The following is a 16,601-nucleotide window of genomic DNA, read 5'->3' as shown; positions in this document are numbered from 1 at the left end:
GACTAACCAAAAATGCTTCATGAAGGCTACCACATGGATTCAGACTGATATAGCCAAAATTACATCCCTAGTCCACATGTTGCATTGCCGTGTACCTCTCTAGCTCTCTCTTTCTCTTTCTCCACTATGGGCCTGAATGCAGTGGACTGGAAATGCATTACCACCTTCCCCCCAAGGATATCTGAATCAGTGTCACCTGATCACTTCCACTCTCTCTCATTTCTGGCCTCCAGCATCCAAGTTGCTAGCTGACCCCATATCATCCAGGTCAGCCAGAACCTCTTCCCTTTTCACAGTACAGTGGGACTTTGGTGATTCTGGCATGGTACCGAACAGCACGGCTTTAGTTTTTGTGTATGTTAACATCTGCTGTTTACATTAAACCACCATTAAAACATTTCTGTTATTTTCAAAAGTACAGTAATTAAATTATCCTGAGAAAGAGACCACTAAATTAAATCTAATTTTGAGTTTTACACTGGGATTATAGTTGTATGACTCCATGAAAAAGGTACTGTAATGGGGGATTCAGCAGATGATAGGTAAATCATTCCAAAAACATCATTCTTCGCATAGCTCAATGAAAAATAAGGAAGTAGCGTGAAAGGACTGTAATCGGTCAGCGGTAGTTACCAGGCTTGCAGTCTACGTGATCACTGTGAAGCTTAACCAAGTAACCTAGTAGAATTACAATGAAATAGCATTCCACAATACCGGATCTCTCAGAAGTGCCCCAACTGTCTTTAAAATACTAGGAATATAAAGCAGGATCCAGTCTCTGAGGTATACTAGATTTCTAGCGGTAAACTAGAAGTATCAAACTTCTGAATCAAAGAAAAACTAAAGCAATTCCAATGAGTAAGCCTAAACTTCTTAACTTTTAAATAAAAGGCTTACTAATTCAGCTACATGTGGATGTGCTTCTTCCCACAGAAAAGAAGGCTGGTTTTACTGCCAAGTGATTCCTTTGCAAATTAGAGTGCTTTCGCCCTAAGTGTAAGGCTTCATGAAACGGGCTGTATGATCCAGTTAGGAGATGATTCCACTTGTGTCTAAACATCTTCTGAGTAGTAAACTTCTCAGAAGGAGTAAGAGCAGAGACTACTTTACCAGAGTAGTTCTAATCAGGAAGTATAGGTTCATAGGTTCATAGGTTCATACTAGGCTATCTGCCCGAGGGCATTTACAAGCCTAGCCCATAGTTTTGTGGCTTACGCCACCCCTTTAGTATGGGGAACTATACCCATTATTTTGCTGTGCCTCTGTTGAGCAGTGACACTGAGGTAATCCCTGGGGTATATCTTAATGGAAGTAAAGCGGCCAAGCTCTCAGCACAGCCCATAGAGCACTAAGTTCCTGGTGGAACTTCCTTGTGGACTGAGTGATCAGATTCATTCCGAGTTTCTGATGGGAAGCCTCAAGAGCAGTTGTAAAATGTATAGCTGTTACAGCTGAAGGCAAGTTTGCCACAGTCAGAAGGGAGTGACCAATTCCTCAACCTGCTCTGACTTCTGAACCTCTGAATGAATTTCACGAACTTCCTCTTTGCTCTTATCCTTTTTTTTTTCTTTTTTCCAGTTTTGGGATGAAGAAGTGGAATGTACATTTTTCCTACTGGCTAGATGCTCATTTGCCACAGGAAACAAAACTGGACAGCAGAGAACCAGGAAGGACTTGGTTACAAACAGAATACTAAAAAATGTTATGTGTATCTGACAAAAGGAAAAAAATGTGAGGATTGTTGACAATAAGTGGAAGTCAGCAATCACTTAACTGATTTTAGCCTGCAAAATGCTGCATTATTATTGGTGACCCAGGTTTGATTATAGGTTGAGGTCAGAAATTTGAAGAATAAAGATTTCCTTATTCAGATGGAAGGTATGGGAACTTCATATGAGGAGACCCCTATGAAAAGCAAGGAGTATGTCTAGCTGTGCTGTTGTATGCTGGAGAGTGACAGTATCTGAACATATGAGAGCTCACGACCGTGCACACACACACACACACACACACACACACACACACACACACACACACACACACACACACACACACACACACACACACACATTCCAAGCCTAATAGGGATGAAAGACCACAAACAAGGAAGTCATTCTGCACTGTGACATCTGAGTGGTTATCTACTCAATATATTTAGGTTGCCAAAGCAATAAGGAACATCACACCCTTTACAGGGTACTCTGCTGGGTTTTGTAGGAGCCAACAGCTGAGTGGAGAAATATATGAGAGGGAAACGTAGGGCAACCGAGACGTGAGGTGAGATGGAAATACATGGGTAAAAACTATGAAGACAAAATGCTGCCTCACCAGCAAAAGCTTTGCACTGTCACATCTTATTTCTCTAACTTTTTGCCAGCAGAAATGTTACCACATTTTTAATTTACCAGACAATACCTTTGTCTAGTGAAGTGCTACACAAAGTGTATTATACCACAAAATTTCTTCATGTTTTAAGACCCTCCCCACCTCCCTTAGTTCTGACAAAAATCACAAGAGACATATTCATTAAGGATGAGCATTTTATCTAACGTTATTACCAAAACATTAACATTGTAGCCAAACAAGTAATGACACAAATGATCACGGAACGTGCCATTTGTAACAGTAGTAGCTACACCCAATGCAGCATAGGTCTCAAACTCATATATGAACATACTGGTTATGCCTGTCAACATTTAGAGTGTTGTAAATAATGTGACCACTAAAAACAACGCAGACATAAACAACATCATGGAGTCATAAAGTCATGCAAACAACGTTAACTACAGTAGCAGAAATCTCCGCACACAACATAATAACAAAAAAAAAAAGATGAAGACCATCCCTAGATCACCTGATCAAATGGTAGGAAGAAAATGAAGTGAATAAAGATCAACAGTCCAAAGATGGGCATAGCAATGTTAAGGACAAGGCTGCAGAAAGTCACACGCATAATCTGAAAAGGGACAGCCACGCACATGAGAAATATGACACTGAGCAGTAAAAGGAAAACATTTTTAAGATAACAATAGCCTTATGATCATTTGCTTCTAGTTAGCATATTGACCTGTTGTTTGCTCCCAACAATAGTCAAGTAAGTGAGCAATTACAAAATAAATATATATGTTTCTAGGTAAATGTACATCTCTGATGACTGCCGACTTGTGGTAAACTCATTAGTCAGTGCATATGACCTTCAGTCTAGAAATAAGAGGTCAGGTGGCTGTCACTTTCACTTTATACATGTATGAATGGTGACTGAGAGCACAACCCGCTAATGTCTCACCAGGAAATATGACCTACTTTCATAGCTGATAACAAATATGTTTTCTCATTTTTTTCCCCAACTCATGTAGTACAGTTTTTACATTTTGCTAAAATGGCATTTTTGTTTGGTTGCATATGGCAAGATCACTTACTGTCTTAAATGAAAATCTGTCCCTAAACTGTAAAATGTAGTACTCGTCAAATGTGCAGGTGATAAGGCATCTTAAGTTTAGGTCTGTCTCAATTCTGTCCACCAGCATCCACAAGATAGATGTCTGACATCCACACACATATCTACTGCACTAATGCTTTCTTAGAAGCCTAGCCACTCAAAAAATGAATATACACACACACACACACACACACACACACACACACACACACACACACACACACACACACACACATATATACAAACTCTGTTATGACTGACTTTAGTACTGATGTCGGGCAACTTTCAAGACAAGACAGTACCCTTCTATAGAGTGAAGGGAAAAAACAATATTACAGCCTGTAGACACTCCATATGTAGAAGCTATATAAAATGAAATGGAAATTTAAGCAGTTATCTAGCTGCTAACAGTATAGTTACACAAAACGTTGTTTTTTCTTGAAATATGCTTGAAGACATTGACAGTAACAAAATGATTTTCAGCTTCAGACAATTACCCTCTTCTCTAATTACCCCCTTCTCTAATTAGGAGTGCTGCAGCCCATTGTTTGGTAGTAGGTACACAAAACTTCCGTGTAGGGCACTTATCTATAGAACTCTTGTTAAATGGTGGCCAATCATTCAACTTAACCTGTCACCAGATTGTAATTATTTAAAAACACTCTACATTTGGAAGCAAATCAGAATCAGAATAACACCACCTGAGTAGCCCTTAACTCCATGACAGCACAAACTGCATATCCTGCAATGCGTCCCCCCCAACTAACTACACTGGTACCAAAAGGAGCACACATGTGACACAGGAATACTTTTGTATAAGTCTTACACTCTCCAAAAGGACCTTATATTATGTGGGCATGAAATACACCCTATGCACTGTCTCTCACATACTGTTTCATGTTCCAATGTACCTGCGCTGCCTCATACATTCATGAGACCTGTACCATCTTTTGAGCACCTAAACTACCTTCCTGCCCCCATGCTGAGTCTTACCTGCTTGCCAAAAATAGATAGCATGCATCTCCAATCACCATCTTAACTGAGCAAAATATTTCCACGTTGGCTGCATGTTTTAATGTGTCACATGTCATAGTTTTTTTTTAAACAAAACCACTAAACAATTTTTGCAGAGTCTTAAAAAAACACAGTAAACTGTCTCTATACTCCCTGTACTAACACAGTAAACTGTCTCTATACTCCCTGTACTAACACAGTAAACTGTCTCTATACTGCCTGTACTTCTGGATGGCAATTTTGTGGTTTACATCGCACTTCAATGGAGCAAAGTAACTGCAGTATTATAATGGAAAATAGCATTTCTGTTAAACAAACAAATACGGAAATAAGAAGTATCTGCAATAAATGTATTATGTAATGGTGCTTTTTGTTTCATCCGACAGAGGCTATACATGGATTATGTCATAGTTTTCTGTTTGGACTGTTAAAACAGTAAACTGCAATTGCCCAAAGTAAAAATAAAATATCTCTTTACTAGACAGTTGTCTGTAAAGTCAGTGAAAGAACATGTGCCAACATGGCAACATCGAGACATTGACAGCTGCAGGGAGTGATTACAGATGTAATAAAATGCAGGAAGACCTTTAAAGACTACTCTGTAATTTCCAGGAGAAAATGAAAATAAAATTCTTTCTTGGACTTCTTACAACTATAGAAAGAAAAAAAAAAAACACCATTCTTAGTTAGTGGGCTGTATCGAAAGATAACTTGCTCTCACAGGCAAATCTGTCTAGCTAATTGCCAGCCATAGATTAACTATAGAACATACACAGCTGAATGCAATAGTAAAATCAGGCAATGTCTTAACAAGCACAGTGGTGTTCAGTGGGCTGCTTTTGAAAATCACTTACTCACATTTGCATTTTGATACCTAGAGTAGTTTATATATTGCTGGACGGTACTGCACTGTAAAGAGAAAACCTATATAATTAGATAAGAAGGATGACTACTCATGGTCAAGCTTTAAGGACTATATTATTAAAAACAGACAAATTCTGTGAACCTGCCAACTTCATAGTTGTTATAGTAAATATAAAAGCACAGTCTAAGTTTTCTGCATTAGTTTTGACTTGACTTTAAACAATTACTGTAATAACATTCCAATAAGATGTTTAGTTAGTCACTCGATGAATAGAGAAAACATACCTACAAAGAAAGCATGCAATTTTTTAAAGAACCAGCTCCACTGGCCCAAGCATGGTACAAGTGACCATGGTTTAAGTAGCACGTCCGGCATATGAGTTTCTTGATGAGAGGGGAAGGACTGAACAGCTGTTAGTCAACTATGCTGTCTCAAAGGGAGAAAAGGGCTCTTTGATGCAGAAATATCCTCTGATGGAAACTGGAAGGCTAGCTACAGGTTAAGTGCTGGCTTGTGCCTCTAAGAAAAACGTAAATTGTAAGACAGCAATGAGCAAGTGAATCTGACAGTGAGGTCAGAATCTGCATACATTGCTTGTTTTTTTTGCAGGAATAACCTGGGTAGTAGAGGCAAAAATGACAGCTCCTTACCAGCAAGGACAATGGACACTTGATGCTCATCCACCAACTCTCAATTCTGAAGCCACAAAGGTGGTCACCAAAGATGAAAACTTTATGGAAAGGAGGGACTGCCTTCTTTCATACAGTGGTGAACACTACACTGGCTAGGATAAGTGGAACATATTACTTTAGTAGGGTTCCAGGGAGGGTTTGATGGCAGTCAGAAGCATCCTAACATCTAATATTAAATTCAGGCATAAGGCTGCAGCAAACCAATCTCAGTTATAAAAATTCCTGTAGATTCAGACATACACCCGCTGCATTGATTTCACTGATGCAACACTCTCCTCCACTGCTGACTGGTCATTTAGCTACTTCTAACTCCCTTGTTTCCTTCCCTTAGTAGGAAGGCTGTTACTTTGGGATCACTTGGCAGCTGGTAGTTGCACTGCCCCAAGATATGCAGATGTCCCACACAAGTAAAAGTATATCTGGGAGCTGCTGTAGAAATGTGCATGCATGCAGCTGGCCTAATGGTACAGAGGCAGAGTGTCCACCTGTAACACTGCTGACCTGGAGTTAACTATAGACTCTTTTAGCTACAGTGCTGGGGGGACAGTAGAATTACCTTGGGGAGAACAGTTTTTTAATGACTCTATGCTGCTCTCTAGCAAAGGATGGAGAACAGTATTTGTGTCCCACAAGCATGTGTATACAATGAAGGGTAGGGCTGAAGTTAACATGTTATGGGTAAGAACACTCCATGGGTGTGTGCTTATGTCACTGCACATTTGCCCCTCAAGGAAAGTTACAGCATATAAAAAAAAAATAATAAAAAAAAAAAAAAACTGTTCTAATTGTGCCCCCATCTTGGAGACCCTAGTCTGGGGAGGGGGTGTTAAACAGGTCATTCTGAAGGAGGAGTTGTTAGGAAAAAGAGGCACTGGCACGAGACAATATTTATGTTGCCCATTAATGTTAATATTTTTAATTAATAAATATTAATGTTAATATTTATGTTGGCCGCACATAAATAAATAAATAATGTAAGTAAGTTTAACATGCTTCCAAAACGGTACCATGCTTTATGTGCATGCCTTCTTCCAGCCTCAATAAAGTTACAGTTTGTTAAAAAAAAGCATTAGTTTTGTACTACAGACCATCACAGCCCTTAAACGTGGACAGCAGTTTAAGGATGCTTAGTCTTGACACCCTCACCAGAGTACTTCCAGTTTTCAGGGCATGTCCCTGAACCTGAGATGACAGCCCAATACACATGCAATCATGCACACTCGTTGGTCTAATGAATGCAATAAAAAGTGTGCAAAGCATGTGCAATAAACATTTACATTTGTGCTGCAAATGTGTAAAATATTCAAACTGAATTACATGTAACAGCATACTATGTTATGACAGGAAACTGTACATATACATAATCCACAAATTTTATACTTTGCACAAACTTAACTATACAACTACAGCTGTAAACTGGAGCAAATTTTACACTTCATTTTATTACAAATTGTGTGATTCTGTTTCCCATGCAAACTAAAGGAAGCAGATAGAACACCTAGCCATTAGTGCATAACACTTCTTAAACCAGCTTAGCAGTGAAAATGATTCAGAAATACAAACTCAAAGCCTTTTCATTACACAATAATCAATAAATATCTTCATTATCACATTATATCAAATTTATATTATCTACGACTAAAGCTCTGCCCATTTCTTTTTTAGAGCTACCTATTACAACAGAAAAATAGAAAACGGTATTCGGGCTTCTCCGAGCCAACTCCTTCTTACCGTTACTTGGGACAAAGACTGAGAGAATGTCGGTCTGGTCTAGATAAGAGCTGTCAGTGTATTCTTCATCAGTGTCAGAGTCATGACCTGGCTGGGTGGTACTACTACTTAGAAACCGTCTTCGGTTGTCATGGACACAGGGTGATGGAAGTGGGGTATGTGAATGCTCAATGACTGAGTGACTGGATGAGGTGGATAGCATGGGAGGACCTAAAAAAATAAAAATAATATTTTCAAAACATGAGTATGAATGACAGCTAAATGAAATATTTGTATCACTAAATGAAACGCTTATGTTATCAAGCTGCAAGCATTTACAGAATTCAGACTAGCTTTTAGATCTCCTCCTTTCACAATCTGGCTAATATATTCTCCTAGACATCCACTAACAGTAATTGAGTCTCTGTCCAAAATTAGTATGTGCTATAAACCATCTTCATATGATTTTTATTTATATAAAGTGACAAGCTTTCTTCTTTGTCTTATTAAATATGGCAGTTTTATATTACTCTATGGTACTCTGCATCTTAACTGTAAAAGAAAAGTATTAAAAAAACACACAGATACTAAATGCTGCATTTAACGAAACCAAAGTACATTCAGCAGTTTTACAGGAACACAAAAATCACTTACCAGGTACACATGCTGACAATTTACAATGTTTAATGAAATTCAGTGTGTTGTTAATGTACACATTGCTGGAAAGAGTGATACTAAATTATGGTATTCCTGGAGGACTTTCTGAAACCTGTCGTCCACCTCTTGTTTCTCCTTAGATTAAAAACACACTGGGAAAAGCTCTATAATATATGTTAGGGTAATGCTTATAAACAGCCCTAATATAAAAGAAATGCCTTAATTTCTCTTTTGGGAAATGAATTCCTTTAAACTGTAAAACCATGTATTAATCAGCATCACAATATAATCTGTTACTATTTTTTTAAGATAGGTGACATCCCGGCTGTTTCCATGGAGTAAAGGCAGCATTTTGAAATTGCTGGCTTACCAAATAGAGTCAGAAGATTCTTTTACTATCAATAATTTTTTCAGCAAGCTTGTTAAAAACACGGAATACTTATCAAAAGAAGACAACCTGCTGTCCAAAATGTCTAACTGTACTATTATATTTCAGCTTCATAAAGTCCAGAATAGGAACTTTGATTTGTGTTCATGCCTAACATTCTCAGTAAAACGTACAATATTTCAGTGAAATGCGTAACATGTACTTTCAGTTTGTACTTCTATCTGAGCTTGAATCAATATTTGTATCGATACATTGTATATGTATCTTACGCTTATTTATAAATGTGGAGCTTTTCTCCCCAGGCCTCCACTGAAAAGGACATTTTGTCCAGTCGGGACTTTCCTGGTAAATAAATGTAAAATAAAATGAATAAAAAAAAAAAAACATTGATACTTACTGCTCAGTTTTATGTACAGGATGATTGGTGCTCGTGACAGCAGTATTGTAACCATCACATACTGTATATTTCTCAGACTGCTGGAGAAATGCTTACACGGTACTTCAAATTTGTAAGTGTTGTCCATGAAAACAACAAATTCTCAACGAAATATTTCCAAAGGTAAAGCGTTTACAATTAGAAATTGAAATATTAAGCACTGAAAATAGTAAAAATGTTAAGATTTTTAGTTTTTCTTTCAACTAATGATTGTTTAAGTATAGTGATTTTGTGCATTGTTGGGTCTAGCTTAAACAGCTGGATTCTGTGCATTGTTCGGTCTACTTTAAACAGCTGAGACCCAAACTCAGAACACAAGTTTTAGGTAGGACAGGTCTCTCTCCAGCTCTGTGATGGTAATCCCATTGGCTGGTAGCCACTTCACTACTCCAAATCACAGGCTGCTTGGACATTAAATCTTGCTTGAAAGTGCATGCAAACCACAGTCTGTATTAGCACAAAAGAATTTTCAGATAACCCTAACTTCAAACACTTACCCCTCTAGTTCAAATGCAATTCAACTCTAACATGTTGGCTTCATCTGAATTTTAGAAATATCTACAAATCCTTTGTAGCTAAAAAAAAGAAAAGTAATAAAGTGTGGGTGGAGGGAATGAAAGAGAGATTTCAATTTCAGTTGCTCAGATCCAAATGCTTTCAGATTACTTGCAGAGCTGCATAACACAATGCTGTTTGAGTGATTTTCAAAGAGTCTTTTAACTATGGCAATCACTCTGAAATGCTGTCAGTTTCCTTTCTGTCACTGAACTCTGAAACTCCGGGGAAGGTCCTTAGTGTTACAAATTCTGATGAAATACTTGGCCTTGTGGTAAGTAAAGGTATAGGAGTCTAGCTCCTAATATGTCTCTAGTGTATCCTAGCTTCACTAATATATCATGCAATCGGAGGGGCCACATAAGTTGCCAAGGAAAAAGAATGTTTAAGCAACTGTGGGTCATCAAATTTGTGGTAACAGACCACAAGGCATGAAACATGCAGCCTAATGGTGGTCCCTTTTAGATGCCACTATCTGCTCTACACTCACTGCCCACACTTACATTACTTCCTACAAGATCATCTTCTGACCCCCTTGTTTGGTATGCAGATTACACCCTTACTTGACTAAAAAGCCTTAGCCATGCCTTTTGCCCCCCTTGCGGTACTCATCAGGCAGCCCTACATAATGTACGGCACTCAGTAAGCATTCTTTAAATAGGAGGAATGCAGTGCCCACCCTAGCAGCGAGCTTTCTGTTATTATGTCCTTCCCTAAATAAGTCATCATATGTCAAACCAAAACGTTGACATTACTACCAAGGAATTATTTAGTATATGCTAAGTAATCTAGGCTGGGGCACATTCCTTACCCCCTTGTCAACTCATGCTCAGCTTTGCAATAGCTTCACCTCCTTGTGTATATAACTAGACACATTATAATTATGTATGCTACTACATATGGGAATATAGGATTTTTTTTCAGTCTTATTCTTGTCTCCATGCCTACTGACTATCAAGCCTCCCAGCATGGGTCTTGAACCTATTTCTTTTCCTATTATTGGGAGTTACCTATGTGTTAGGGACAACTAAACACAGGGGCCGTCATCCAGGAAACCATGGAGATTATTTGTACCCTTGCTGGTATCCCAGCAATGATGGTATTTTTATTTAAGCCCTAACCTTACTCTTGGTGAATGATGTCAGCACCTTCATCAGCTAGGGGCTATTACATCCTCCCCATGTATGTGCGTGCCATACATGATAAGGGTTACTACCATCACTGGCCTGGCAGCACTAAACACAAATCCCCAATCTTAGATGTTTTCATGCCACTTAAGCATTTGTTTGCTTTTCGGGGCAGCCACGGTGGTGCAGCAGTTAGCGTTGCCACCTCACAGCAAGAGGTTCACCGGTTCGATCCTGGGCTGGGTGCCTTCTGTGCAGAGTCTGCATGTCCTCCCTGTGGTCGCATGGGTTTCCTCCGGGTGCTCTGGTTTCCTCCCACATCCCAAAGACATGCTGTAGGTGTATTGGACACTCTAAATTTGCCCTAGGTGTGAGTGTGTGCCTTCTGTGGAAGGTTGGGTGCCAGGCTGGCAACTCAACACTGAAAAACTCCACTGCCAATCATGAGCAGACAGGTGATCCACTGTGGCAACCCCTAACCGGGAAAAAGCCGAAAGAAGAAGAAGAAGTGGTGACTGGCTGAAGGAAACCAATATCTCCTTCCACAAGAATGGACAGGTCAGCTTCAACTATTAACTCCCATCCTTTCCCACCGGGCAGTGCTAGTTCTTGAGCTACTCGTCCACCTCAGGTCATGTGGACCACAGTCAGGACTTCATCCCTCTATAACACTGTAGTAAGAATCTTTGTGTTCAACATCTTTGTATCCTGTATAGGAAGGGTTAAAATGTGAAACTGCATTGCGTGCAAAGAAATAAGCTAAAATGAGTTGTTTTTCTTGTAAGGAATTTGCTGACCAGAAAGGAATGCACAGATGCTACTTTGGTCCAGGCACAGGCCTATCTTGGGACTGACCTCTGACCAAGGAGGAGTGCATAGATGTTACCTTGATGTAGGCACCAACTTATCTTGTGTCTGACTTTTTACCATCTAAGGCTCCACTGAGTGAATTTATAGCCTTGACTGAAATTCCTTGTCTAGTAACCAGTTGCTGAGTATGCACGAAGAGGGTATATAAACCCATGTAAAGTGTGTAGAAATTAGACTGCTGACAACCAAGAACTTTTTGTGGCAGATCTCCATGCATGTTAAATAAACTCTTTTGGCCTACCTTTTTGCTGCGTGATTCTTCCAGTATATGTTAAGAGTATTAAAATCTTTTGACATTTCTGGCGCCTAAGAACGTGGGGCCACCTCTTCACGATACGAATCGCATAAGAGGGACTGAAAAACCTGTACAGGAAGGGGAGAACGAATCTCGGGCTCCCTTGAACGGAAAGACCTCCGACAAAGAAGTCGTAAGTAGAGGCCAGTCACTCTTAGATTCGATCCGTGGGACGGTGACGAACGGGGCGGAAGATCCGCAGTAAGGTAAGCTTTTATTTGTAAAAGTTTTTAAGGGACATGTCATAAAGGAATTTCTTTTGTTTAAATTTTACAAAAGACCGGTAGAGATCTCAGGAAAAGGAAACAGTTTTCTTTTAAATAAGAAAAATGGGAAACAGTTTTTCTTTTAAATAAAAAAAATGGGAAAAGGAAGCAGTTGTTGTGTTAGTAAGGGCTGCTTAAATAAAAGGACCGAGGATGAGGAATATATGTTTAAATTACATCCAAAAACTTAAAATATATGAAAAAATGGAAAAAGACTATGGGTTTAGTGGTACCTTGAATAAATCAGAATGTCAAAATCTAGTGAGAGACCTAGGGACACAGGAGGTAAGGTTAAAAACAAAAAGGTAGGATTTCCTCAAGCACAGAAATGGTTAGAAGAAGCTAATAAGAGACATAGGGAACAATTTTCAAATAAGGGAAGTAGTGGCTCGAGTGCAAAAGGTGCATTTTTTGTCCACAAAGAAGATGACGAAACATCTATTGTCTGTCGTAAACCAACGGCCCTACCCTTGTATTCTGATGTCACTAAAGACAGGGTTAGTCCACCCCAGTATCAAAAAGAAAGAAGCAGAAAATCAAGAAAAGGTGTCCTTCATAGTCTTACAGGAGGCAGAGAAGCAGGAAAAAAATACCCTCCATAGTTTTACAAAAAACAAGCAGAGGAGACTCTGGAGCTACGTAACCATAGTATAGACAAATCAGAGTAAAAACAAAAAGAAGCTAAGGTACATACCCTGTCCACACACTCGTATCCCTTTACATGCAGATAAATATCTTGAGAAAAAGAAAAGAAAACAGGCTCAAACCTTTATGGTGAGCGCGGATAAAACACTTATGTTAATGTAAGCTCCGTCCAACAGAGGTAGAGGAAGGGGACAGGGTAGAGGCAGAGGGAGAAGGAATGTAGGACATTTTGAAGATTACGAAGGCAGACAAAAGAGGGAATGTTTTAAATGCAGTAAGAAGGGGCATTGCGCAAGAGATTGCCTGAATCGCGGGGAAACCACTGCTGCTCCAAATCATAGTTCAGCATGACTATATAATGGCAGCACGGACGAACCGGACCCAGATGCTGAGGTCGACCGGCAAGAGTCAGTAATACAAAATGAGAATGATTTTGAGAATGTGAATAAAGAAGGTAAAAGGGAATGTGCAGGATGGGAGAATGAAGTGACTGATTTTTCAGACGAAGGCGAATATCAGGTTATTAATTTAACAGCGCTGGCTGTAACTATGCAGCTAGAGGCACAACCGATTATCACACTTCAAGTGGAAGGGAAGGATGTAGAATTTTTGTGTGATTCAGGGGCCTCCAGGACCCTGCTAAAAACCTCTGCAGTGCCATCTGATGTAACTTCTGATGACTATGTATTAGTCAAGGCAGCCAATGGCCGCATTTATAAAGAACCACTATCTAAACCCTTATGGTTCACGGACCCTGAAACTAACCAAATTATCAGGTTTCGAGTCATTGCCTCTAAAATTTGCCCTGTAAACTTATTAGGAAGAGATTTAATGCACGTGTTTGGCATAGCAGCTGTGCCGACTGCATCAGGGATTCTAGCCAAGCAGTAGAAATTCAAGATGTTATGTTGCAGGTGGGGCAGGGTGATTTACACTACTGGTACAGTAATGATCTTGTCGAAACTGGACCACAAAATGTAGTAAATGAGCTAACTAATTTGGCCTTAAGCAAATATGGCACACAACCGCCAGTGGTAGCTAAACAACTACACTGTACAATGTACTACAGAAAGTATGTAGGACCAGACGACAAATATGAAGAGCAATTCTTTAAGCACAAGGTCACAAAAATCTTGTTACAAAATCTATATTGGGATAAAGCAGGAAATTCTGCAGTTATATGCAGTCTTACAAAAGATATGCAGTTACTTTTTCGCAATAATTCTATTGCACATGTCTCTGTAACAAGGGAAGAACAAATGGCATGGTATCTGGTGGGGAGGAAAGTTACTGAATGGGCTAAAATGACGCCAGAACAGTTGGTATGTAAAGGCGTACAGGTACAAAGACTAAATTGGGTCACCCAGGCCAGACCAACAGTGCACCTCCGTGAAGACAGGCTAACACCACCCGGGGAAGGGCCATTCTGACTATATCTCCTAACGCACAGGAAGAATTAAAGTTACAATCAGTGCCAGACTCCTTATGGTCCCTGGCAACATGACATTGGGCTAATAAGAACAGCAGGACAGGTTAAAATAACTCCAAAATCCGACTTTAGACCTCACAAGCGTCAGTATCCGCTAAGTAAAAAGGCAGAAGAAGGCATTCTACCAGTGATCACGGCTCTATTACAAGCTGGGGTTTTAATTCCATGCACAGATTCACCGTGTAACACACCCTTGTTCCCAGTAAGGAAACCGGATGGGACCTGGAGAATGGTACAGGATCTGCAAGCTGTGAATGCTGCTGTAGTACCAAGGGCTCCTATGGTCCCAGATCCATCTGTTTTGTTAAATGATATCCTTCCCACAGATAAGAATTTTCTGTCATTGATATCAGTAACGCATTTTTTTCCATCCCTCTACAGGAAACTAGTAGGTTTTGGTTCGCTTTTACGTTCATGAGCAAGCGGTACACCTACACAAGGCTGCCGCAGGGATATTGTGAAAGCCCTACAATCTTTTCGCAAGAAATGTCAACAAACCTGGCACAGTTTTAACCGGAGCATGGCTGTCATCTACTGTTATACGTGGACGACATCTTACTGGCTGCACCCACGGAGGCTGTCTGTGAGTCCGAAACTATTCGGTTATTGCATTTCTTGGCGAAAGAGGGACATAAGGTAAACAAATCTAAATTACAATTTTGTAAAGCTGAAGTACGATATCTAGGCTATACCATTTCAAATGCTGGTAGACAACTAAATAACTGTATAAAAGAAGCTATTTTACAGGCACCAATGCCCAGTACAAAAAAAAATGATGTCATTTTTAGGAATAACTAACTTTTGTCGTAGTTGGATTCCCAATTATGCAGAGGAAGTGAGTCCACTTTCATAACTTATTTTTGCACTTCCCATGGCAGCACATGACGCGCTGCAATGGACAGATAAGGCAATACAGGCATTTACTAGGGTAAAGCAACTGATAGCAGGATCTGCAACACTTAGCTTCCCTGACTATACAAAACCTTTTGTTCAGACAGTAGATTGTAAGCAGGGCTTTATGACATCGGTTCTTTTGCAAATTTATGGGGATAAGTTGAGGCCATTAGTTTTTTATTCCAGTAAACTGGACACAGTGGCACGATCGTTGCCACACTGTGTACAAGCAGTAGTCGCAGCTGCACTGGCCGTGCAGGCGTCTGCAACCCTAGTTTTGTTTCATGACCTTACTTTACGGGTACCGCACTCTGTCGCGGTAATACTTCTACAGGATAAAATTACCTTTCTCTCTCCTAGCAGACACTTGTCCTGCATGACAACATTACTATCACAACCACACATGACCATTGAGCGATGCACCACTCTTAATCCAGCCACGCTGTTACCTACAGCTGATGACGGTGCCCCTCACGTATGTTTAGACTTAATACACTCTAATGTCTTGCCAAGACCAGACCTTAAGGATCAGCCTTTGGCAAATTCAGATTGGACCTTGTTCGTAGATGGGTCAGCACGTAAGAATGAGGCAGGTATTACACAAGTGGGTTGTGCAGTCACAACTGAGACTAAGGTACTAGAGGCAAAACCTCTCCCCAGGAACCTGTCCGCTAAGCGGCTGAATTGATTGCTTTGACCAGAGCATGTATCATTTCAAGGATAAGGCAGTTACTATCTACACAGATAGTCAGTATGCTTTTCCACGGTCCATGTCTTTGCACAGCAATGGAAAAATAGAGGAATGGTTACTGCCTCAGGAAAGGAAATAACCCACAAGGATTTAATCCTTAGCCTCTTACAAGCTGTCCAACTGCCACGGGGCTTGGCCATCTGTAAGTCGCACACACAAATGCCAAGGATCCAGTATCACTTACAAATGCACCAGCTGACAAAACTGCAAAAGTGTAGCCTTAACCTCTACTTTTGCACTCGAGACCACACAAAAGAACTTCACCCTACAGATAAATTTGATCTACAAACTTTACAAGTAATGCAGGAACTTAGTACAGTTCAGGAAAAACAGCGATGGGTTAAATATGGGGCTATTCAAAAGCAGGGAGTTTTGTAGGTCCAAATGATAAGTATGTCTTGCCAACAAACCTTTTTAGGTATGCCTCATTAATGACGCATGGCCCATCTCATCTGGGCCCTGCTGCTATGTTTCAGATAATCCAGCAAATTTTCTGGACCAAGGGTTT

At 40.0% G+C, this 16,601-nt stretch overlaps 1 protein-coding gene across 11 annotated transcripts in view; it reads right to left on the bottom strand.

The window, feature by feature from the left end:
- The window catches only part of TENM3 (teneurin transmembrane protein 3), a 3,803,041-nt gene that overhangs the window by 1,068,182 nt on the left and 2,718,258 nt on the right, over nucleotides 1-16,601 (bottom strand). For 8 of the 11 annotated variants that reach the window (XM_044062527.1, XM_044062530.1, XM_044062531.1 and 5 more), the window contains one exon: nucleotides 7,742-7,951. The exons of the other annotated variants lie outside the window; for them this stretch is intronic. In XM_044062527.1, coding sequence (XP_043918462.1) covers nucleotides 7,742-7,951 — 210 coding nt within the window. The remainder of the gene's footprint in view (nucleotides 1-7,741; nucleotides 7,952-16,601) is intronic. 11 annotated transcript variants of the gene reach the window in all.

The sequence above is a fragment of the Protopterus annectens genome, chromosome 2.part1 (genome assembly GCF_019279795.1).
Source record: "Protopterus annectens isolate FY-2018-M chromosome 2.part1, PAN1.0, whole genome shotgun sequence".
NCBI lineage: Eukaryota > Metazoa > Chordata > Ceratodontiformes > Protopteridae > Protopterus > Protopterus annectens.
The sequence above is the reverse complement of the archived record's forward strand: the minus strand, read 5'-3'. Positions and strand labels throughout refer to the sequence as shown.